Source organism: Acanthochromis polyacanthus, chromosome 13, assembly GCF_021347895.1.
Source record: "Acanthochromis polyacanthus isolate Apoly-LR-REF ecotype Palm Island chromosome 13, KAUST_Apoly_ChrSc, whole genome shotgun sequence".
Lineage (NCBI taxonomy): Eukaryota > Metazoa > Chordata > Actinopteri > Pomacentridae > Acanthochromis > Acanthochromis polyacanthus.
The window spans coordinates 15,663,562-15,689,630 of NC_067125.1; the positions used below are offsets into that span (position 1 = coordinate 15,663,562).

At 38.6% G+C, this 26,069-nt stretch overlaps 1 protein-coding gene across 1 annotated transcript in view; it reads right to left on the reverse strand.

The window, feature by feature from the left end:
- Positions 1-3,667: 3,667 nt before the first annotated feature.
- veph1 (ventricular zone expressed PH domain-containing 1) overlaps positions 3,668-26,069 on the reverse strand; it is a 105,145-nt gene continuing 82,743 nt past the window's right edge. The window contains exons 13-15 of the mRNA XM_051957852.1: positions 13,175-13,311; positions 9,285-9,338; positions 3,668-8,877 (exon numbers count right to left, since the gene is read on the reverse strand). Of these exons, the coding sequence (XP_051813812.1) occupies positions 8,695-8,877; positions 9,285-9,338; positions 13,175-13,311 (374 nt within the window). The 3' untranslated portion in view covers positions 3,668-8,694. The remainder of the gene's footprint in view (positions 8,878-9,284; positions 9,339-13,174; positions 13,312-26,069) is intronic.

The following is a 26,069-nucleotide window of genomic DNA, read 5'->3' on the forward strand; positions in this document are numbered from 1 at the left end:
CAGTGGCATAATGTGGATTTCTCCTGATATTAACCCTATTTGTGTGAGAAGTGCTATTAAAATGAATTCTTATTGACTGATTAATCCTACTTGAGAAATCCAGCACAGTGATAACTCTGAATATTACTAACTTCTTTGTAGTAATAGACTGTAAATATTGAGAGTCTGCTGCCTGTACTCCTGTAGGACGGTGTTTTGTAAACCATGGTTCTACTATGAAACCAGTTTGACATGTTCAGGCGTTCTTTGTGTGAAAACTCAGAGATTCCAGGTATCAGACGGTGGTTTTCTCAACTTTAAACTAAATTTCCTTCACTAAGCCAGCCCTCTGGACTTCCTGTAAGCTGTGTTCCTATTGGCTGTCCAGGTGGCTGCTTGGTGTTAACAGGAACACCTGAGCAGGTCAGGTCAGTGTCTTCCTGCTTATTTGTCTGCAGTCAAACATTTCCTCTGCTTCTCTTCACCACTAAACCGGGTTTGGTTCTGTTACTTTAGTTTGTTCTTTAGGCGTTGGCTTGCAGCTTCCAGCAGTAAAAACCTCTTTAATGTCTTTCTTGGTGAGTTTTAGGGCTTTGTACTGGATAGCTGCCTTGGTAAATGTGGTTCTTTAGCCACAGTTAGCACATGGTGCTAATGTGTGCAGTGATTAGTGGGTTTGGTGCAGCTGAGTTGTGTCTTTATCTTGGCTGTAGTGAGTCTTTAGAGGTTGTTGGTCAGACACATTCTGTATTCTTGCTTGTGAACCAACGTTGGTTGTCCAGAAGGTAAGAGTTCCTGTCCTGATTCTCTGTTTAAAGAGGTTCTCTGGTAGGCTGCAGGAGACTTTAGCGTTTGGGTTGTGCTAGTTTGGTTTTTGTACGGTTTCATTTGGACGACTCATTGGTTTAGTGAGGTATTCTGGAACAGTTCTACAAAGCAACCTGCAGCAGAAGAGACTTTGAGAGTTTTTAGGAAGTTCTGGAGACCAGACTTCAGAGCAGCAGAAACATTTGTCGGCAGTTTGAGCAGGAGAAGGTCAGCTTCAGAGTAGAAATGAGAAGGAAACCTTCTTGACCCGTGTGGTGAGGTCCTGTACCAAGAGTTTGAGCAGGTTGTGAAGAGTCTGTAGTTCTTTGGTCTGAAAGCACCAGAAGAGTCGACTCATTAAAGGAGAAAACAGGAGATATTGTTGGTTCTTCTGTTGCTCTGAAGTTTCCTTAGACTGAATATCAAGTTTCTATTTAAAATGATTTACTGTGTGAGCCCAAGAAGACTTCAATAAACTCCCTCCATTCCCTGGACACAACAGATTTTATTACCGTGTTAAATCTTTTTTTTCTTAAATATGTTTTTGAGTTTTAATCATAGTTTTAGCATATTTTTTTCTCTTTTCTTGTTTAGTTTTAACATGTGAAAGGTGCTAAGCAAATAAAGTTGAACTGATAAACTGAATAATGGACTAACTCATGATTGTGACAACAGAAGTACTTTTATTGTGATTTAAAACCCCTTAAGCCACATGGGCCTGTATTCGGGCCCGGTGAAGTTTAACGGCTATCATCGCGTTTAGCTGCAAACGCGATGATAGAAACACTATACATCCATGGAAAGCTTAGATTCTCATGAATCCGCCGGTATAAACTACTTTCATATGTGATTATCACAGCGGGTAATATAAACACATTTCTCCAACAAACAACAAAAATTTAAGCTTTCCCAAAGAATGTGATTTATACACGTGATATAATAGTAATAATAACAGTAATAATAATAACGACAAAAATAATAGTAATAATAGCAGTAATAATAGTAATAATAATAATTGATATAATATTAATAGTAATAGTAATAATAATGATAATTATTCACAGTAGTAATAACAGCAGTATCTATCTATCTAGCATGTCTGGCGTTTGTTACAAGCGAACCCCGTCAAAATTGCTTGAGAATTGAGTGATTTATGACAACTTTAATTGTATAAGCACATCATTCCTCTATGGAAGTTATATATTGTAGGAGCGAGTGGCCCCGTTCCAAGATGGCCGCCCTGCAGGCATGCCGCTCGAGTGGGCAGCCACAGTCAATGAGGCGTCCACGTATATATGTCTATGATCAGATCCCCCATGGAAGATCCTCCACTGCTATAACTAACAGAAAAATGCCACACTTCTGCTGCATCTTCAGTCTGACACAAACATTTCCAAGCAAAAATCTGCAGAAGATGAAGGATGAGGATATGAATCTGTCAATAATTATTATTTTAATAGTTTAAACTTGTACATGATCACAATCTTTTCTAATACATGGCTCTGTAGACAATCATACATGTTCATTGTACCTCCGGTTTAAACAGTTTTATACAGCATTTATAGTTTATTGAAAACTTGACATATAAAGCTGCAGATCTGCAAATTTCAGAGAAACACTTTGGTCCTTTGACAAGATACGACTTCCTACAACCAGATGGTTTATCAAAGTGTTTTGTGTCTTGAACAGAAAGATCTTTGTGTATGGATGGAGTGTTAGTACGAGAGGATGTGATTTATCCGATGGTGCTGCACTTTTAAAAATCAACATGGAGATTGATAGAGGGGAAAAAGGGACAGACATGTGGCTTCCATCCAGTCTTGACAAAGATCTTTACGATTACAAATCCCTAATGAGGATAATGGATGGATGGATGGATGGATGGATGGATGTTGTATATCAAGCAATGAGGTCATGTTTGAACCTTCACATTATATAATTATGATGGACAAAGAAATGACTGTGGTGCCTATTTAGTTCTTGTAGGAATATTTAGCATCAGTAGGTATCAGACTAATGAAAAAACGTACACTGACATTCAGAATGCCAAAATGTTGAAATAGTGATTTGTTTGAATCTGAATGTTCTAAGAAGCTCCAACAGCTTGACGAGGTTCTGTTCCGTATCAAAGCAGACAGTTTTTACTTATTGCCAAAAGCTCTGTAACATTTGTGGTTGAAGTGGTTCCCCTTTTGTTCCTCTTTCATGCCTGAGGAAATCTGTTTCTCGAAGCATTTTAAAATACCAGAAGTGGGAACATAATGGAAGTTTGGGAATTTCAAGTAATCAGCTCCACCAACCTCATTTGAGCTGACGTGTAAAACTGGTTTCTGGATCAGAAACATCAGAACTGTGGGAGAAAGATCCAATCTGTAGGGGTTGGAGAAAACATTTGGATCACACAAACAGGATATATGCACACAAGAACGAATGTCTGGGTTTGTTTGGTGAACATATGGAATAATTTTAGCGATCCTCTCTTTGTCTCTGCACGTGAGTTTGTTTGGATGTGTACCGTGGGTCTGTTCAGCCTTATAGCACCATTAAACTGATGTCACGGCTGTGATTTACATTGCACTGTAACGTAATGATCTCCAGGAGATTAGTGACAATCAGTGTTGTTCACGTTTCTCTGCCGAAGCACTAAAGTGACAGATCACAGTCAGGATGAACAAACCTCAGTTCAACGACCCAATAAATGAACTCAACTGAACAAATGAGATAAAGCTGGACTTGCACGCAAACAATGCACACTTAGTTCAAATCCATTTCTCCTTTTCCTCTCATGAATAGCCAGGAAACCATTGTTCAACTTACTTAATTATCTTGTTTGTATATTTTTGCAATCCAAGTGAGCGAAACAAAACCAAAGGCGGAAGAGTTCGTTGATTGTAAAGGTTTATTTTTACAATTCTGTCAGGAAAAAGACAAGAACGGGAGACATGCACAAGGTGCAACAGGCAAATATACAGTCCATAACAATAGCCATTTAACTGTCAATAAAATACAGCATTCATTCGTCTGCAGTATTAATTTGCAGTAATATAAAAACAAGAGAAGGAGAAAGACAGGAAGACAGAGTAAAATCATTGTTTCAGTAGTCTTTCAAGACATGATTAGATCCTTACAATAGCACTTGTAAAAATAAATACTGAGCTTATATCAAAAATCAAATGTAATTTAACAACACTATAAAGTAAAAAAAGAAAATCTACGATTCTTTACAAAAGGCTGATATTTATGCTCATGTTTTTATACATTCTTTAATACTTAATCATCTTCACAGTCTTTGTGATTGTTGAAATCTACAGCAGTTTCCATCCTCATAGTTGGACTGTAAATGTAATCTCATTGTGCTTTAAATGACTGCAAAGATAGATAGATAGATAGATAGATAGATAGATAGATAGATAGATAGATAGATAGATAGATGCTACAGTATCTGCCCTCTACTATGTTTATACAGCTGCCTACAAATATATTTTTTGATGAGGAAAGTACCCTCAAAACAATTGCTGCTGGTTTCCACTAACAAACTTTGGCCACAGAGGTTTGGAACCGAGGCCAGTGTGGCAGCGTGACAGCACAGACAGCTCACATTGCTACTTTTAGACAACTCTGACATTCATATTATGAGACATTTACTTCAAACAACAAGAAATCAACATTGTGCAACTACAAAGAGCAATGTCCGCCTCATTGTACATATACTAGACAGAATATGGCAGAGAGGCTTTAAAGCTGGAGCATGGGACTTGTACTTATACATGAACATCTGTTACATTCTTGCCACATGAGTTTACACAATGCTGATTAAGGCTATCAGTGCCAAATCAGTCTCTTTGTGTGTTATAGTTTTACAGTGGTGCTTGGGAGTTTAGAATTTTCTGCATAAATTGACCGAAAACATCATCAGATTTTCATTTAAGAGCAGATGGACCCAGTTTTAATATAATGAGACAAAAATACTGCACTTGGCCATTCATTTATTGAGAAACATGATCAGGTATTACATATCTGTGGGTAGCAACGTATGTGAAAGTCAGGATTAGCAGTTAATCTGAAGGTGAAATGATAGTCAGGTGCTGGCAGTCAGTGGGATGACAGTCATGTGCACATAGATGCTCAGTGGGATATAAAGAACAGGCGTCTATCAAAGTCTGATCCTCACAATGAATGCACGCAAGCCTGGATGTTTGTGGAAGTGTGTCACGGCACAAACGAAGCAGATTTCTAAGAAGCTCAGAAAAAGAGTTGTTGATGCTCATCAGGCTGGAAAAGATTGCAGAAACATCCCTGAAGAGTTTGGACTCCACCAATCACACACAGTCAGACAGATTGTGTACAAATGGAGGAAACTCTAGATCCTTGTTGCTTTGCCCAGGAGAGATTGACTGACAAAAGATCCCTCCAAGAGCCAAGCCACTGTTGTCCAAAAAAAATAAAAATAGAACACTACTGTCTATCTGCAGTTTGCTAAAGATCATATGGTCACGCCACAAGGCTTTGGGAAGTGTTTTGTTGGACAGATGAGACCAAAATAGAGGGTTTATGGTTTAAATTAGAAGCACAATGTTTCGAGAAAGAACAACGCTGTTGGTGAGGAGGAAACCCACCAACGTCCCAGAGCCGGAGCTGTTCTGTGCAAAGGAATGGACTAAAATTCCTGTAAGCCGATGTGCAGAACTAATCAACAGTTAGCAGAAATGTTTACTTGCAGTTATTGTTGCGCAAGACGGTCACACCACAGAAACACACCGAGACAGACACTGAGAGCAAAGGTTCACATGCCTTTGCCACTCACAGATATGAAACATTAGATCACATTTTAGAATAAATACATAAGCAAGTATAATACTGTTAAGATTTGTTAAACTCTGTTCTCCATATTTACTTTTATGTTGATTTATACATGTACTATAAATCTTTAAAAGTCTGGTTTATGCAGAAATTTATATCTACTGGCAATGACTGGTTTGTCAGAGCTGTAGAGGGGAGCAACAGTAGCAATAATGGCACTAGAAGTATAACAGAACCGGTTTAGGAAATACCTTGGAGGCATCCAAGAAAAGTTTATGATGCTTCAAATGGAAAGAAAAAAAATCTGCCCAGAGGAGGGATTAAAGTCTAGATATGTCATAAGCATATAAATGGAGTTTGTGCATTTACTCTCACTGCCACAAGGGGGAGACAAAAGCTCCACACTTGGGGTTTTGCTTCCTATAATATATAGTACTATATAAATAATCAATATAATACCATATTTAATATTGTACATTACAAATTAAGTGTTTTAGATAGACCTGTTTGCTTCATGAAAAGCTGCGGATGAGAGTTATTGCCATGGTGACGCCACCACTAACATGCTCTCAGTATTACCATGTTGATGTTTAGCAGGTATGTTTTCTATCATGCTAAACCAAACTAGTGGACAGAATAGAATTCCTACCAGATAACTAAGCAAGATAAAAAAAAGTTAAGAGGTTAGTTTCTTCAGGTTAATTGAGGGGGAAATGATTGTACCTAATTTGATAGCTACTGTTGAGGCTTAACTCAATATTACAAATATAAATGTTCTGCTGGGCACTGAAGGGAAAGTAACCAAACATGATGAGTGTCAAACCAAATGTCACCTTAATCCATTAAATATTTGCTGAGGCATTGACATACATACAGCATCACCTCTAGCACGGCCACAACATGTTTATTTTAATTATGTTACTTTTTTTGATAAAGACTCTGGATTCAGTCATTGTGGAAAATCCCCCCGACTTTGGGGTGCGTAGCCAGCTGTGTATGTAAGTCATAAAACTAAAATAAGGAATGAGGAGGGAATTAAATTGTGAAGGAGAGGCATGGTGTAAATAATACTATGTGCAAGCAGATGCAGGTCAGTTCTGTCATGTAGGAGGGGAGGCAAAAAGTACAAGCAGAGGTAACCTGATCCAGTGGGAAAGACTGTTATGGCTGCATACACACAGCTGACAGGCTGTAGGACAAACTCAGACCAAAGAGAATTTGCTTTTCTGTCACACGAGTTCAAATGAAGACCTCCTTAGGCATTTTGAATATTGAATATTGAACATTGAATTTTACATTTTTAACCAAAAGCATTCAGTGCCGAGGAGGCGTTCACCTGTGGACGACACACACCTCTGATGTGGATCCAGATAAACACCAAAATCAGAAATTGTGCAAAGTAATTGATTCGCCACAGTCAAACCGTGAATGCTTGTCTGGTGCTGGAGGTTCAGAGCTTAACTGGGTCAAGACGTTTGTCGTCTGCTTCCCGGTTAGTGCATAACATGAGGGAGTTCCAGTGCTTCAAAGAGGTGTTGCCTTAGATATACTTCAGGTAGAATATTGTATAAATAGAATTAAGTTGAAATGAGATTTCTGACTGGAATCTGAAGAGGATGCTCACTTCATTCAGTCTCATAGTTTGGACAAAAGACCGCAAAACACACAAGCTTTAAAAATCTTCAGAAATGGCTTGTTTTAAAATAAGGGCGCTCACCTTCTACTCTTTGGCTCTCCACACTAAACCTTTCAGTCAATCCTCTTAAATCAATTTGACTGAACTGGCAATTATTCTAAATCCACAAGGATACCACTACTACTTCTGTGATTTGTTTTAGAAGTCTGTGGTCTAAACTCCATTATTAAGCAACAGTTGAGCTGACACCGCTCCTCGTAAAACACAGAATGAATTGTTGCAGACGATTCTTGCTGGGGAAAGTCAGAAATAGCCCGATCCGATCAGAACCGAGATTGCAAAAGAACAGAAATGTGATCGCTACGCTGACGCTTGCTTCATTTGTTAGAAGAATAGAAATGAAAAATAGGGCCAAAAAGGTTTTTTTTTTAGGTTTGGTAGCAATGAAAAATACAATATAAAACAAAATATACGATAAAAAATGATTTCAACACACTCGATTAATTGTGTACATCCATAGCCTACATGAAAACGCAATGTATTTAAAGGGATAGTTTGACATTTTGAGGAACATATTTAATTTTCTTGCCACAAGTTAAGGACTAAAGTAACTCTCCTCTGGCTGTAGCTTCATATGCATTAATCTAACTCTTGGCAAGAAAGTGAATAAGCATGTTTCCTGAAATGTTGAACTATTCGTTTAAGACCACATTGCACTCACTCACACACACACACACACACACACACACACACACACACACACACACACACACACACACACACACACACACACACACACACACACACACACACACACACACACACACACGTGCACACACAATATTCTAGTATCGAATGACCTTCCATCTGCTGTCCATTAGGCTCCTCTTCATGCTTCCTGCTTTCAAGAGGAACCGCTCAGTCTCATTATTGCTACGAGTCCGTTCGAAGTCTGTGCTTCTAATAAGTCTTTATTGCTAAATACAACTCAAACACACGTCAGTCATCATGCATCACTAAGTTCAGGAATCCCAAGAGACTGCAGATGCTGGTTTTGTTTGCTCATTGAAGTGAGAGTCCAAATTTAAGAAGACTTTCAGTTTCCATACTGTTTGGTCCGGTCAGGTGAAGATCTTAAAACAGAACTTAAATCACTTATTTGTAACATTCATGTAGAATCACTGATGATGGATGTGTCACACACATCTAAGCAGGTCCATGGTGTAATGTAACAGCAAGTACAGGCAGTCAGTAGACTTGGATACACGTGTCAAGAGTCTTTATATGCTGGTTTAATAAGTTGTAGTTCTGGAAACACTGCTAAATAAGTCTTTGATTGTTTCTGAGTGGTTTAACCGCTGAATACAGATGTGAAGTGCTTACTGGCAGTGTAATTTGTGTTGAGCTTGTTGAGATGTTTTTTTTTTTTTTTTGTCCTACAGAATAAACGTAGCTCTGTGTCTGTGCTGCTCTCACAGGTAGGTGGTAGCCTCTCTGTTCTCCCTCTCTCTGGCCTGAGCTACAGCCACGTTGATGCACTGCAGCCACTCCTCAGCGTGTTTCTCATCCTGAGCTTTCAGCACGTAGGTTTTACTGTCGGTGAAGATCTCAAAGGCCCGCGGCAGACCCCGATCCCGACGCTTCTTGGCCACCACCTGTGGAAAAAGAAGAAAGATCCTCATCAACATGGGGAGAGAAGATGGCAAACTGTAAGCGTCAGTCTGCTAGGGCAAAGCTGCTGCTGACATTGTTGAGATTGATGTCATTCGGCTTCCTTCTTTCATACATTAGAGTAACCCATGTATCCAGTGTTCAGCTGTAATGTTATCTTCCTCGTAGTATTTAGGCACGTGATCTGTCTTCTTGAATTATGTAAACTCTGGCTGGGGACTATTTGGGCCTTCGTACATTCCAGTATAACACGATCAGATGATACAAATAGCTTTAAAATGACAACACTGTAAAGAAAAAGTAGAAAGCATAGCTATGCACATAGTGCAAAAGCATGTGATTAATAGTGAACATTAAAATGATTCTGCAAAATGTGGAAACAATCAGTCACCTTGACACTCTGCACCTTGCTCAGCTCAATGGGGATGTCATCCAGCTCGTCTTTCTGTAGGGAGGACAGATGGGTATTATAAATGTGGTGCAGAAACAGTAAATTTTCCCTCTGAAATGCCGTGGAGTCAAACTATAACGGTGCATGAAAAGAAAAAAAACCCAAGTAATGTGCAAATCCCTCAAAATTCACTTGGGTGTTGTTTATAAATGCACTTATACTGGCAATTATTAGCCATATGGACAAGATCAATGCTAAACATAACAGGATGAATCCAACCTGTGAATCAATATCAGGACATGATACTGTGGCATGTCTGAAAAAAATCAAATAAATAAAAATATCTTGAGAGAGAGCAATTACACTACATGCTAAAAATTTTCTCCTGCGGTGATCTTTTCAGTGTAACATATTTTTTGTTCATAGTCATTCAAATAAGTGCTTAAATACTAATCTGACCACGCTGAAAAGCTTTTTAAAGCATATGAATTACTTCTTGTTGCAGCAGTGCCATGTGTGTTCTCTTTATTTCAGGAGAACAATACCGTTTCCTTGCGTTGTTTCCCGCATGTGTTACCTCAGAACAAACCATTTGCACAATGAACAATTACACATTATTGTTCTATTGTTTCTCCTGAGCGGGAAATGAAATCCTGCAGCTCTGCAGCACATCATGTCCGTGTTATACTAACTGTGGGAAGGTGTTGTGTGTATATTGCAGCAGAACCATGTCCTCTTTATCCCATAGTTAGTTATGTGGTTATAGCCACATAACCAGAGCGAGTGCCCACATCCTTTCTGTGCTGTGTGAGTTTGTGTATTTGTACTGAAAGTATTCATTTAGATATACAAATATTCACAGTTTTCCCTCCTGGCCAGCCATGCGGAGGGTCGGCTCCTGCTGACCACAGACGTTTAAGTGATTGTAGCTATATGGCGAAATGATTTTATATTATCTAGAAATTCTGGCTGCTCAGTGGCTCAGTGGTGAGGGTCTGGGATCTTCCTGCATGGAGTTTGCATGTTCTCCCTGTGCATGTGAGGCTTTTTCTCCAGGTACTCCAGCTTCCTCCCACAGTCCAAAAACATGCCAAGGTTAACTGATAATTCTAAATTGTCCATAGGAGTGAATGTGATTGTGAATATTTGTCTCTATATGTAGCCCTGTGATAGACTGGTGACCTGTCCAGTTTGTCTCCTGCCTTCACCCTAAGTCAGCTGGGATAGACTCCAGCCCCCCATGGCCCTAATGAAGATTAAGCGGTGTATAGATGATGGATGGATTGATAAATCAAATGCCATTAACTCATGTCTGACTATATCCTTAAAATAGGTTTAGTGTTGCTAATATTTTGTCCCTTCTGTGTAACTTACTCATTCATTCACTACATCTGACAGTTTACAATTTAGGAGTAAATCATGCAAGTATTCATCGAGGCAGCACAAATAATTTGTCTTCATGTTATAGTAATATGTAATTATATTTGTATGATGACAAAAGGGGGTTTATTTCACATGTTGGCAGTGAGTAGTGACTAGTACGGTTACACTTGGCTGCTGAACAAACAATTCATGTTCTGTCAAATCATGTTGTTTTTTCCATGATGTGCATGTTTGTGTTTTATGTCTCTTCTGCTCCGATTTTCTGACAAATCAGCTTATAAATTCACGGCATGCTGGATTATGGAGCAAGTGAACAAATTACAACTAATAGCTTACATGAACAAAAAAACCCTTAAACATATTTACTGTAATGTATAACCTCATGCAAACAAGTTTTAAGTGTCTTAAAGCTGGGGTAGGCAGGAATTATTAGGCATTATTGGGCAAAATTTCTATTATAGCATTTCATCATATTGTCAAGTGATCTAAGAGGAAACTTCCTCATCTCCTCTGGGCTCAGTTTTTTTTTTTTTTTTTTGCTATGACTGTTCTACAAATGCAGATGCACATGTACACCCTTTTAGATGATGGAAAGTGTGATTCAATAGAGGAGAGGAGAGAATCTTGCAGCTTTAGCACTGACTGCCTATAGTGCAAACCAACAAAAAAAAAAGGGCATGGTTTGTTAGGTTGTGAGGGTGGATTTAACATACGAGTGGCTGATTATTGTTGTGGCTAATTTCATGTTTATGCTCATGTAAACTTGACATGAAACACATGTTGCACCCATCTGATAGGACAGCTTAGGTCAGAGAAGGAAAAGCTGTAGGATAAGATCTGTATTTTCATTTTTTTTAAGTTTCTTTCTGTTCCAGACTTCTGCCTACTCCAGCTTTAACAGTGAAATAAGTGGACACGAATGGCTGCCTGGAAGGTTGGAAAGTGACGCACAGTAAATATGAGGCTCAAAAACACAAAACAGATTATACTTGTTGATACACATATTGCTGCAGAAGACTCCAAAAGTTAACTGAGTATATATATATATATATATACATTTTCTAATGCTTACATATCTCAGCTATTGCACCATGAAAGCAGTTCAGACTCTATGAGAGAATGTAAATACACCAAATGCCCCCATTTATTGTCAAATTCTCATGATCTTTCTCCATCCCTGGCTAATGTTCAACATGAGGACTTGCCAAGCTGTTTGGCATCAACCTTTGTCGGTTCACAATTAAGGGGAAAATGTAATAATTCAGTGGAGGAAACACTGCAGGTCAGTTATAAAATACAATGTAAAGAAAAATCTTTTTTCAGTCACATTTTATCTACTAGTTAAATGCTCATGGAAATAACCGTCAAAGCTTCTCAATCATTCAGTATGAAGGAAAGAAAACATTTTTGGTTCTTAATCTTACATCTCACTTGGGGAAAAAAGTCTTTCACAACATACCAACCACCTCCAGAACGCGCTGGCAGAGATGGACTGAGCTCTGAAAACAAAGACACAAAAACCTCCCTAATCTGTGGCTGCTGCAGAACAGCAGAATCCATTACCATCTGAATAGGAGCACAAAGACTATTGTTTGGATTTTAAAAAAAAGCCAGAGAGACCTTAACTCTATTTCTGCATTTCAACCACTGAACATCCCCATGTTTCCAGATACTGCTCTGTGATGATGTGCCTTTTTTCTAGCTTTGAGGAGCCGATTGTATAAACATAAGTCTGTTTAAACACCCAGAGGACACTCAATCTGCTGTCGAGTATAAAAATGATTATGACAGTTTCTCTTGCGTAGATGACAGATGCCATAAACTAGAATGAAATATGGGTGATCACAGGTGCAGTAAAGTATCTGAATAAATCTGAATTTCTCATGAGTTTATTATTATCAGCTGGGTAAAATCAAACTTGACCTCAACCTATTTTACTGCTTTTGCTCCATGTTTTTGATTAAGCAGACTTTTCCTTTGTGCAATAAATCTGTCTTCGGTATCCTCCAGCCTTTGTTCAACCTTACAGTAAATACTGGGAGATTGCAGGAAAATTTGTGTTGTTGCAGTCCTGAGGGTTAAACTCCTCTCTGTTGCTCAAATGAGAATATTCAGTCTTTCTGTTACTCACACATGGTGTACGAGGCTGTCCTCCTCCTCTGTGTTTGCTACTTGTGCGTAATTAGATCTGCTTTGAGTTATAGTCGGGGAGAGTGACTCATGTTGTTGCAGCATCACACTCTGGCCTTGGGAGTCCCCCAAGAGTCCTCATTGCGGCCAAGGTTCGCTATAGTTGGATTCACCAGATTGTCCTCTGGGACAGCTGAGCTTATCATGAGATGGGACTTCCACTGTTTCATGCAGAGTTTCATCATTTTATAAATGACACGGAACAAAGACGTATTAATGACAATTTTCTGAGAGAGCACAATGACAACGTGCGTGTGTGTGTTTATCAGTGTGTGTGTGTTTTTTGTGAGGATGCTTCATTTTCAGTGTTTACGTACTGATTTGCCTCTCCGGAAGAGTAGCTGATTTCCTGCCAAGGTGAAGTAACGGGTTTTCCAGCGTTTAATAAACTTCCAACGGACCTGCTTTTCCTTGAGCTTCCCTTCGATTAGAGGTTGTCCCTCCTGGTTCACAACTAGAGCCGCACACAGACAGAAAAACAAATAAGAAAGACAAAATACATTACTGTTTAATATTTTGTACCTCTTAGTGTTTATTCATGAAAATACAACACAAATTGTTATAGACCCTTTAAAGACTGAGGAACCTGGCTACTGGCCCCTGGGTAGTTTGAGTCTGAGCCCCAGCCACTGGGAGGATGACGTAAAATAGGGATTCTAAGAAGAACCAAAGATAAACTTAACAAATGTGCAATACCCACTGGCTTGTAGACTGAAGACACAAGTTATGAATTTGGCCACTGTCATCTTTCTCTTTTGATACTAAGTATCAAAACTATTTTCAACTGAAAACTCAACGACACGACTATACAACAGCGACCTGTCAATCACAACGTAGCCCCGCCTTAAAACATGTCATGTTTAATAGTCTGTAAATGGAACCATAATTTATAAAATAAAGACACCGCTGTGTTCAAAAAGCTCTGAAACTAGTGACTGAGACCAAAAACTCATTAGGAAAATGACTGAAGTAATAAATCGAGGAAGGAGGAAAGTTAATTTAAAGTTGGGTCGTTTTCTCATTGCCTTCAATATAGTTGAACTTTGTGTTGCAAACACTGGAATCACCCTGATGGACATTAGAAAGAATGTAGGTCCAGATTGGTACACTTTTCAGACCCAAAGGTTACATCTATCAATTATATACTGTTCAAAGGTTAAACATATTACTCTACGTATATAACAACACAGGGATGGGCCATTTAAGTCAGTGATATCCTAGATAATCCTAAGGTTTATGTCTCCATAGCTTACTCCAAACAAAGTGAGATTACAATGGACATTTTTGCATGTAAAGAACACCCTGTTGATCATCCTTACATCATCCATTTACTGTAAAACCAACCAGTCAAACACTGTCATACTTATTTTAAATCCTAAAGTTCAGTTCTGTCTTTAATTTACTTTTATTTCCTTCTGTCTCTGTCTCTTACGTTTTCAGTTTAGTTTTAGTCTTTAACGTTTTATAACCCTGAAGCAGTTTGAACTGCGTTTGCATGAAACTGTGATGCAGACAAATGTGAATTGATCAACTTCCAGTGAACATTTATGAGTCGTTTAGTTTATACTGACAAAAAGCATTTTGTCCCTCGGTTGTGTGTGATCAGACAGGAGAACCCCACATTGCTGGGGCTGGACTGGTCTTATTAGAAACACCCACATCAACCTCCTGGACTGAGCTAGATTGAGTACAGATTCAAGTGTGTGAGTGTGTGTGAGTGTAGTATGCATCAGCTTGTTTTTTGGTGTTACTAGATATGAGCGCTGTGCTAGCCTAAATGACTAATGTCTTTAGTTTAACATGAAAAAGCACCACAGAATATATTTTTAATTAGATCATAGATAAATTTTCTATCAATATAATACTCCAGTAATCTACAAGAGTCCAGTAATCGTGTGTGACTGTGCTCTCTAAGTGTTTGGGAGATCGTGTTCCCATCTAAACCCTAGTGATGTTCTGGCATGTTCAGGTTTGGCGCCAATAATCAAACCAGAGCTTCAGATGCAGACAACCAAACAGAGCCACTCTTTGTATCCACGATGATGAGCAAAGCAGCGAAGAGATTACGGCAATCTAATGACTCTGCGTAGATGATTCACAGAGGTGGCTGACACCAAAGAAAACAAACCGCTAAAGTTCATCACAAGCCCAAATCTGCACAGAAAAAACTAGACGAAAGAGGAGCTGCTTTGCTGCTTTTCTGTTTCACATCTTTTAAAATCCAACGGGTTTTAGTGTTTCTTGACTGCTAATCAAACCACATTTGGTAATTAGAAATACATTACATCAAGGCTTGGTAACTTTTAATGGCTGTTTAATAGTATGTTTTGACATTTCATAGACAGATGATGAACTGATTAATCAAAAAACGGTACATTAGTTGAAAACGATAATAATATAACTCCAACTGCAGCAGACATTACTCAACGCAACATAACAGAAACACTGTGCTCTGTGTTACTGTGGCGTAAACATCGATTCTGCTTCAGGTTAATGGATTGATGAGGGTTAAGTCTGATAATGTCTTGTATTTGTGTGGTTCCTTCTACATTTTATTGATGAATCACAGAGATGACAAGCATGTGAGTTAAACATTCTTTCCAACTTAGTCTGTATTATGTGTGTGTCCTACAGTAGAAACCACAGATAAGACAAAAACGCTCCTTAAACGCACCTCTACTCCCACACACCCATACACCAGCTTGAGTGCATCACCTAACAAATATTTCCGTATTTTTTTAAACTTGTCTACTGCATATATCACCACACCTCGTCACTTTGCTTTGATGTAAACACCTGGAAAGTGATCTCTTGATTTGTTATCAGCCCCGGGCGTGTGCAGTAGTTCAGAACCTCTTGCCGGGACTCACTGACGTCAAAAGACAAAGGCAACAACACAAAACCCACACACACATACACACTGACTCTTAAGTAAATATTGAGGATGTCTGTGCAAGTAAAGGGCAGACACTTGTCTTCAAAACCAGATGGGTTTTGCCGGCATGGAATGGACTTCAAACATGTGACAGGAGTCAAGTCTCCAACCCAAGTCATTACCAGAAAAAGCTGTTTCTCTAAACCCTCAGGTCCAAATATGAAGAGACCTAAAAGCAGCATTACTGAATTTGTCAATCTGTTTTGGCTTTTATACCGTGTGAGGAGAACAGTCGGCGGAATCCTGAATGACAGATATGGATGTAAAAAGCACAGCTGACAGCACACTCACTCACCCTTGTTAACTATCAATTATCTGAAAAAATGTGGCTGTTAACGAGCGGCCCGCCCCTCCGCATAAAATGTCAAGTTTTCCTTTGAGTAAATGAATTTCATAACTGGAAAAAAAATGTCAAGTCAGGAGGAAGACTGCCTCTTGTGACATGTCTAGATTTGCAAAGACATGTTTTAGAAAAGAGCAATGAACATTAACGAGAGAGCAGATGGTTTTATTTGGATTGGTTTGACTGTAAAAAATGTAAGTTGGGATAAATGTGGTGTATTTATTACTGTCGCTGAGTTTAATATACATTATATGTTTACTGGGATAATTTCTGTATAACACATATGAATTTAGGATGCAGGTCTTCTTAATTAATCAATAATCTGCTTTACCAACCTGTAAAGTTAGCTAGAAATGGTTTTAACTATGCCTACATGTTTGGTATCAGTGTTCATTCCCTTCTTTCTTTATTAGCCCTGTAGCGTTGTCTCCACTCATAGACTGTATATTGTATTATGAGAGGCTGCATACAAATCTTTAGGGTCAGTGAGATTTAGCATACAGTGCAGTGTTGCTCAATCAGTCAGCTTGATTGGGGTATTTGTCTCACAGCTAGACGTCTTGGGTTCAATTCTCTCCTATGGTTCTTTCTGTGGGAACTTCCCATGTTCTCCGTGTGCAGCGTGGGTTCCTCCCTCAGTCTAAAAACATGCTGAGGTTAATTGATATTTCTAAATTGTCTGGAAGTGTGAATGTGAGTGTGCTTAGTTGTCCGTCTCTATGCGTAGCCCTGTGATAGACTGAAGACTTGTCCAGGTGAACACTGTCTTCACCATAAGTCAGCTGGGATAGACTCCAGTCCCCCCTGTGACCCCACAGAGGAGAAAATGGCGTATAGATGATGGATGGATGGAATTCTTTCTGCTAGAAATGCAACATGTCTCTTATTAGCGAGAATGACTTTTGTGGAACTTAACAAATGATGATAATGGCACAGATGCGGGCAGGTTGAGCATTATAAAGCGCTACAGCTCTGCAACCCTTTGTGCTAAAAGAGTCAAGGCATTAGATTGATTTCAAAAAGTCTATTATTGTCTTGCTTGTAACTAACTGAAAACTGGAACTATAAACTAAAAAAATGACTTTAGTGGAAATGTTTTATACAAAAATTCACTAAAAATAAATTATTTGCACTGTTCATTTTTTGTTAAAAAAAAAAGATTCTACATTTCCTAATGGAACTGTAAAGTCACCATTGATTCAGGTGTAAACAACAGTCGTGTGACAAAGATTCAAGAACTTTTTGGCTGATCTGTTCTGAATTGCAGGAAGTGTTTACACTGAGCACATAGGAGAAAAGTATGGAAAGCAATTACAGATGTAAGTAGTAAAATATTTATGGTATGTAGAGCTGTATTTTTTCCCTGTATTCGTAACACCTGTGGACACTTCTTGTTCTTGTAGATTTCACATTGTTTTTCAATTTTTGTGAAATAAAAATTCTAAGAAATTCAGAAAAAAGTATATTGTTAACAGAGTGAAGTTGTGAAGTTACTTCAATGTGAAAAATTTTGATTACGACTTTAGGGCTGTGATGAATTCTTTGCATGTATGTTTATTAGTTTCTTCTTTTTGTTGTGGTTGGTGTGCAGCACAGAGACGCCCACTAACATGCAGAGTCAACAGACTAGACTGTCTGCTCAGTGGAATTCATCTGGAGGTGGGGTGTTGTTAGTGCAGCTCCTGTTTGACTGATAGTAGACAGCTGTGCTTTTGTCTGACTGATTAACTGAGCATGTATATGTAGACCTGCGTTGCGACATGTGGACACCTCTATTATTAGTTCAGCAAGAATATGTCAATATAATACAAATATTTTAATCTAGGAAGAACTTTGGTTTGGAGAGGTTTGTTTTTTCTATTGAGTGTTTTTCTGATTTGTAATAACTATCATTGTTGCCAAACTCTGTTCTCTCAATTTCAAAACTTCCAGGAAAAACCACAAAGAGTGACTTGTCAACTTTTACTCGAAGATTTTTTTCATTTTGCTGCAAAGCTGTGCACCTACATGTTTCATACCGTACCCTCTGTTTGTGCAATATTTATTTAATGGTCTCATTGATGTCAAGATCTCCCTTTTTAGAGACCTAAGTGCAGAAAAACACTCACAGTCAAACACATAAGAAGCATACAAGTCAGGTATAAAAGGAAGAACCAATATAAAATACAAGAGTCTTGATGAGGAGATCAGACGAAGCTATTACAGTAAGCCTCAAATTGGAATAAAACCTCATCCTAATCCTGCTGAGGTTAGGGTGAACATACTGTACTGTAGAGCTGAGGAGTTAAGTGTTAGATGATGTACTGTAGCTAAGATTTACACGAGAGAGGAAATGTAAGATGGAAGGTTTGACATGAGACATGAATAGATGAATATCATGAAATGATTAACCTTTCCAGTCATCAGTGAGCTGTTGGCTTCCATGTTTCAATTAATCTGCCTGATGATGTAACAGCACCCATGACAAATGCTGTCTTTAAGTATTTCAGCGCATTTTGCTGAGCCTGTAAACACTATTTATGGTAATGACACTCAGGAAAACTTTGGCACAAAGTGATGCACATTTATCTTTAGCCAGGAAATGTCTGGAATTTGCAACATAACTCCTGGAGCTGTCGGTCCAGCACGTCTTCACTGACTAATGGTGGGATGATGGAGCATCTTACATGGGGGTTTCCATCATTCTTTTTCTTCTCTTTCTTTGTGAGTGGCTTTAATAGTCTTTTTTTTCATATTTCTGGTGGCTTCAGTCATCCTGTTTTGGGAAGTTTGGTGCTGAGGTGATGGCATGTTCCCATCATCCAAGGGAAAATACTCAACAAACCCCAGAAACACAGAAAGAGAAGAAGACAGCGCACTTGTTGAAGCTGCATACTTCATCCTGGCATGTCCACACATACAGTTTGTGAAAAAACGCACTGGCTACTCTGCTCATTAACGCACACTTCAAAGACATTCCAGTGGTTAAACTCAACGGCGTACCATAAAGTATCGTGGAGGTGCAGTAACCACTGGCTCCACTTTGGCCTTCACAATGGAAAACACTTCACCTCTCCTTTACCATTAAAACATGAGACCATATGTGTGCAACCTCTAAATCACTGAATCCAACACAGCGAGTTTTCATGAACGCACAGCATTATAATGTCAAACGTTGGTTGGCAGCAGCTTGTAATGTGAACAGCATGGTGAATATGTGAACTGTGCTGCATTTATGTTCAAAATACAAAAAAAAAGTGGGTCAACTAAAAGTGAAATGTTCTAAATCCAAATCAAACTGGATTGAGGCTAAGTGATTACCTTTGCTTCAGTGAGATGACTCATCACTGTCATTTACTGTAACTTGACCTAATATCCTGGATGCTGCTGGACAGCATTCAGCTGGACCACAAACGTCCCAACGGATGGTCCTCAGTTTTTTTCTATTCTGGCCTTCAGTACATATTGTGCTCTTGTTTTATGGCTGTTTTCATTTTGGTGAAAGACATGTTCATATGTGTCACATTGCCGTAAACCGTTTGAGTTTGTGAATAGTTTCATGTGCATGAGCCATGTGAATGTGAAGGCAGCTGAGGTCCAATATTTAATGGCACAGATTTAGAAATGGTGACTAAAGTATGACAGGGTTGTACACTATGTAGTACTTTCTCTTTGTCTAAAGAGAGAACAACTTTCTTTTAAAGTTCGATAAAAGTTGCCTCCAAATCTATTTTGGTGCATTTGAGTACTTCAGATGAACCCTCAGAACCCCAAGCAGATTCTGGGTGTTTTTGCTCCATTTCTACTCACTGTTTTCTTATTTTTCTCAGTAAAAAAGTTCTAATAACATAAATTATACAAAGAGTTGAATTTCTTTGATTATTTATTTTATAAAAACTGTAAATTTCTGAAATCAACATATGCAGTATTTTTTCAAGCACCCACAGATGTCACCAAGACTAGAAAAAAGTGGTGACTCTACATACTGTAGATACTTTACTACTTATTTTCTGAATTTGTTTCCATATTTGCCTCCTATTTGCCATGTATGACACAGCCTGCAGTTCAGCCATAAAGTCTCTCAATTTTTTGTCAAGTGACTCCTGGCTGGAGGTGAGTCACTAATGTCTTCACAGCTGTGCTGAAAACGCAAAATTTGTCATTTTTATGCTAAGATTTGGTCATGTTTTCCATCAGATCAGCATTACACAGATGAGTAGTTCAAGGACAGTTGGAAAGTTACAAATCTGGTTATTCTCTCTGTTTTTACAGCTCCTGGCTCTGATAAATGGTGTATTCTTGTAGATGTTTTTCAGACAAAAAAATCCTTTCAAAATCACTGCAAGGTTTTGTGGTTAGGAGGGTTAAATGAGGAATTCTGTTTGTCACTTTTAAGCAGTTCAGGTAATTTCCTATAAAACCCCACGTGATGGCTCATAACATAAAATGCTGAACTCTGCAGAGGACAACAATGATATTACTGTTTCAGTAAATACATTATGTTAATTATGGTGGTTCATGGTGGCCTAGGAAACCTAAATGTGAACCATATGGCCTGGTCTCTGCCTACGTTTTCCATCAGCATGCTATAAAAAAGCCACAAAAGGCAAAAATACTCCCAAAATATTGTAATAAATGGTTTTAAAAGAAGTTCATGTCAAAAGGTGGATGGGTATGTTGGGAAATTATAAAGTGCCACCAAAATCTCATATTTTTACACTTGTCCTGCACAACAAACACTACAAGGGTATCACGCATTATGTTTTAGATTGAACTGAATCCCCTTTCCCTTCAGGTTATGAAGCTGACAGATCAATTATGATCAGCTGCAGATAGAGTTTGTTCGGTAAACCCAGTTCATGTCAGCAATCTGAAGTGGGACTGACAAAAAAATGTCAGGCCTCAGGTGGTAAAGGCCAAAAAGGGGTCACTTATTAAACACAGAAGGTTGTTTGAATATCATAAAGGACAGATATACAGCTCAGTGCACAAAAGTAAAACACACACAACTGTTAAAAGCTCAAACTGCCAAGTAACTTGAGTAACTCCGAGTCCATATTTCTCCGACTGTGGCCTCTTTATTGCAACAGAAAACATATCACACCTACTCAAGTGCACAAGGGTTTGATGGATTTATGAATTCACACACATGCGAAGTGTTTGATGCTCAGTTGACTCACAATGTGTTCATTTCCTGCATCAATAAAAACTCTCATTGGCTAAAGCTCCACACAGCGGACTGTATTAGAGTGTGTGTGGGCTAGCTGCAATATAAACAGTGATGCAATTGGTGTGTTTTTCTAATAGGCTTGTTTCATGATAAGGACTTTAACTCTCCAGTTACAGATGGTGTGTCTTAGCCTGACTTTGGTGCAGATTTATGTACATGATAGCGTGACCCTGTTGTGTGTGTTTCATCTGATTGTTGAGTGTGTCATTTATTAAATGTGTTTTATTGAGTGATGTGCAGGGTTAGCTGGATGGCTAAACACTAAAGTCACATTTGGGAACAAAGATACTTAACTGGTGTTAGTACTTTGGCAACAGGGTGATCATTTATGAATCTAACACAAATAGAATAAACAAAGAGGTTTTAAAGATTTATAGTTCAAATCTGGGCAGATGTTTAACAACACATACATCCTCTCACTTAAATTTGGTGGTATCACGGCAGGTTTTATTTGCTAAGGTTTTATTATGCCTTTGAAATTCTCCGTTTTAGTAACTGTGTTTACTAGAAATCGATTCTAATGTGAATCGTCCAGATGGAGGTCTCAATGTACACCTGACAGGCAAGCAGAGCAGCAGTAGGGCATCCAAGGCCAACAGGACACGAATGTTTTCCCAATCACATGTATCCACATATGCACACTGTCCCAATCACACAGTTCCAGAGGGAAACTATCCCCTTCTAAGTCCTCCTGTAATGATTAGAGGCTGCATGAATCTGAAAGGTAATCATGCAGTCATTCAGCTGCAGTGATTACATGGGTTTGTTCTAAGCTGCACGGTTGGAAGAATCGCGTTCACTTGGCTATCGTACTGTTTGGATTGGGAAGTCTGACGAGTCTATGTTTACTTCTGTGCATGTGTGTGTTAGCATTTGAAGGAAAGGGTGTTGATGAGACAGTGACAGGAAAGGCAGAGAAAATGAAAAACTGCAGAACCAGATTAATGACAGCTTCCATCTAGATGAACTGTATACGTATTAATTCCACTTAAATGGATGAAGATCATTCATTCAAATCAAGGCACCCACTAAATCATCGAGAAATGATCAATAAATGATCAATTCTAAGTGAATTAAACCAGTGCAGTGTTCTTCAAAATACCCACAGGGAGAGTAGCTATAATTTGGATGTTGGTTTTCATATATGCATGATGACAGACAGTGGCAGTTTCGTCCTCAGATGGCTTTTTTTTAATCATCTAAAGCTTGTTAAACAACTCATCCAGCACTATAATATACCATACTATTGATTTCCATATTTAGAGTTTATCTATTTCGTGTACATCACTCAACAGTAGGTCAATGAAAACGTGCCTGGATTTGCTCAACAGCTGTTTGTTTTACTTGCAGTCTGAACACAACTAAAAATGTGAGTGTGTCAGAGCAAATTTGAACACTAAAGACCACTACTGAGAGAGAAAAAAAGATGTATTTAGTTTGAATTTAGATCTCTAACAGCCCCAGAGGATTATTCTGGTCTGCTATGTTCCTGGCAGCAGAAATAAACACTGAACTAATAGACAAAACTTTGATCAGAATTGACTGCAGAATAAAAAGTAAATGCAGAAAATAAGGCAACAGCTTTTAGTGAAATTAGGTTAAATCATACTTTAATATTTACTTGTATGCCTGGGATAGTTTATTATCAGCTCTGACATTCAGCATAAGACTAACTTTCTCCAACTGGTAAAAAACTGTCAACATTAGACCAGTTTGTTTTAATGTAAAGACCTGAAAACCTCTATGCTGCATTGTGGGTACAAATACACACACATTTCAGTACATGCACATGGCAAAGTGCAAGTAATATCATCAGTATTTATAATTTAGGAAACTTCAATAATTCAAACTACCTTGTAGAGTTGGTGGCTGCTTGTAGAGCGAAGGAGGAATGTTTTTGAGAGCTTTTTTTTTAAATTATCTGTGTTTTCCTGCGTTGGCTCTAGATACATTTAGGGTTAGACTGGGATTTGTGAGAAAGGGGAGCTCTTCTCCAGTGAGGTCTTGGCTCACAGATCAGACTGCAGACAGCAGAAAAATGGATGATTTCTTCAGTAAAAAAGTTCCAGGAAAACTGTGAACATTGTGTTCTGATCATGTGGATTTAAACAGAATAACGGTGACTCTGTTTCTGGATTTGTAAAATGTCATTTCTTGAACTAAAGCCTAAATCTGACGTCTGACTGTGAAATTTCACTACACTCTAAATAGCCAAATAGCTTTTTGTTTTCATATATTACTTTCTGTACCCTTAAGTACTTTAAAAAAGCAACGTTTAAATTAATTTTAAGAAAAAAAAGAAGCCCTGTGAAGTCAAAAGTAAATAATATAACATTTTAAATATACGGGCTATATATACAACAGATAATAGTATTATTAGCATTTAATTAATAGTTGAGGCATCACTGACATTCCTACCAGACATTAAAATACACATATCTTTGTACTGATCTAACTAAAGCATCTGCTGTAACTTCTAGGGTCCAACTGAATGACTCTTGCCCTATTACTGCTTTAATGAAGTAAAACTGGAAACTCAATGGAATAATCAACTTTACACACCCAAGTTTACACAGGAACTTATGCTGAAAAGAAACAAAATTCTGGATTAATCCTGAACATGACAGTTTTGTTCCCATTTATTTCACAGCAGAATTCGCCTCAACAGTACAAGTGTTTGCTAGTAGAAAAGGATATTAAGGCAACGTACAATCACAATGACACATAGGATGGTGTAAATGAATGAAGTTACCACTGCCGAGCCACCTGTGTAAACTGTGCACAGCCACAGCCCTCAGTTTAGAGACAGGATTGATCCAGCTGCCATGTGATGGCAAAGATAAAGACAAAGAGAAGAAGACGACATTCTACATTTGGCATGAGTTCGAGTTTGACAGCAGATTTCAAGATTTGATTGTAAACTGGAAATGCTGTCAAACTAAAAGAGTTGAGCTTCTGTGAGCTCCAGGCCTCAATACATTATTACTGACATCCTCACATTATTCTATTAACTGACAGATGCATCGGCAAGAAATTTGCTCACAAAAAGTAGAGGAGAACAGAAGATTTCTTACTGGGTGTAAACAAAAAAGGCTTCAAAGTATCCCAAAAGTTACCTTTGCAACATGTCTTTGAAGAAGGACATGGTGGTGTCATATTCTAAATGTTTAACTTATTTTATCCTGATCATACAACATGTATATTTTATTTTTGATTTATTTAAACAAAGCTTTATATTGTCGAGATACTAAAACGACTGAAAATCACAATCCCTTCGATCATTAGATGAAAGGAGATGCTGCGGTGGTACCCATCACAGCCCTGAACTTCTCTACCTTCAAAGCAAATAAACACAAATGAACACACATTTAACATATGCTCTAAATTTTAACTGCATCCCACCTGCCTGTTTCCTTCCACCAACAAACAGCTTCCTACCTCTGGCTTTAAGTTCTTGAGAATTACCTGCTGGCTTTTTATTAGCGGTCATCAAACATCAGAGCCTAGAAACCAGCCTTTACCTTTTCTTCCCTCCATAGTTCTCCATCAGAACACATCATCTGCCACAAACTGCCTTCTTCTTCTTCTTATATAACTAATAATAACTGCTTCCATGCGAGGCTGTCAGAGAGATACGTGCAGATTTAAAACCCAACATTTGCTCTCCTCTATGTTCTTAGCAGTCGCTCAACGATTTATAGGCTCTGGATATTTACTGTCCTATCACTCAACCGATCACGTTCTGCTTTCAGGATTCATGAGAGTGAAGATACAAGTGAGGAGGACGGGCAGCACGAAAGAGACACTTAACAGCATAAGTCAAACCTACTGCATGTGGGGAAGTCTGACTAGTGAGGAGCCGCTGTGTCTGTGTAACAGGTGTATACGAGTGTCTAGTGGAGTAGAGCTGCAGAAAACACACACACATATACACACACCCCGTGAACTAAATGCAGTTTAAATGGGGTGATTATTGTAACTTTGACTTCACCAGGAAAAATGTGCTCATTGAAGAAGGTCCAAAGTAATCACAGCAGAGTCACGATGGCAGTGATTGACTGCTTACAGCGACCCTTCACAACACTCAAATCACGCTGGCAGCTGTTTAATAAGACCTGCTCTTTGCTCCAGTTTCCTTCACTGTTCTGGGAAAAGATTATCTCTCTTGAAGGCATTTCGAGTGAAAACATCTAACGGAGTTCCCCAGAGGAACCAAACTGTGCCCAAGAAAGCTGGTGTGATGACAAGAAATGAGAAAGCAGTCTTTGAAAATCCCTCTTTACTTGTTCAATGCTCTGTTTAGAGAAGGAGAAATTCAGCAGAAACCACAGAGGGACGAGAGAAAAAGTGTCATTTGATGGTTGTGGATATATGTACAAGAGCACATATGGGTCATTCCGTGTGGTTTCACCAGATGGTGGTTGCCACACCCTTTTCAAATTAGTCCTAAATTTGCATGCCATTAGATAGTCACAAAAGTAATTTCTATGCAAAATTGTAGGCCTGTAGCTCGAATAGTTTCTGAGTTGTGAGGGTCTGAAATTTTCAGAATTTGGGCTATAAAAAGCCTCGCCAGTGTTTTTTTGCATCTTTAAATGGTTATTTCTCAGCCTCTAGACATACCAGAGAGCTGTGAGTTGGTAAACAAGGCCTCTGCATGTAGCTAGTGCCCCACAAACATCCTCAGGTGTTTCCCTACACTCTGCAGGCCATGGGGGCTTGCTA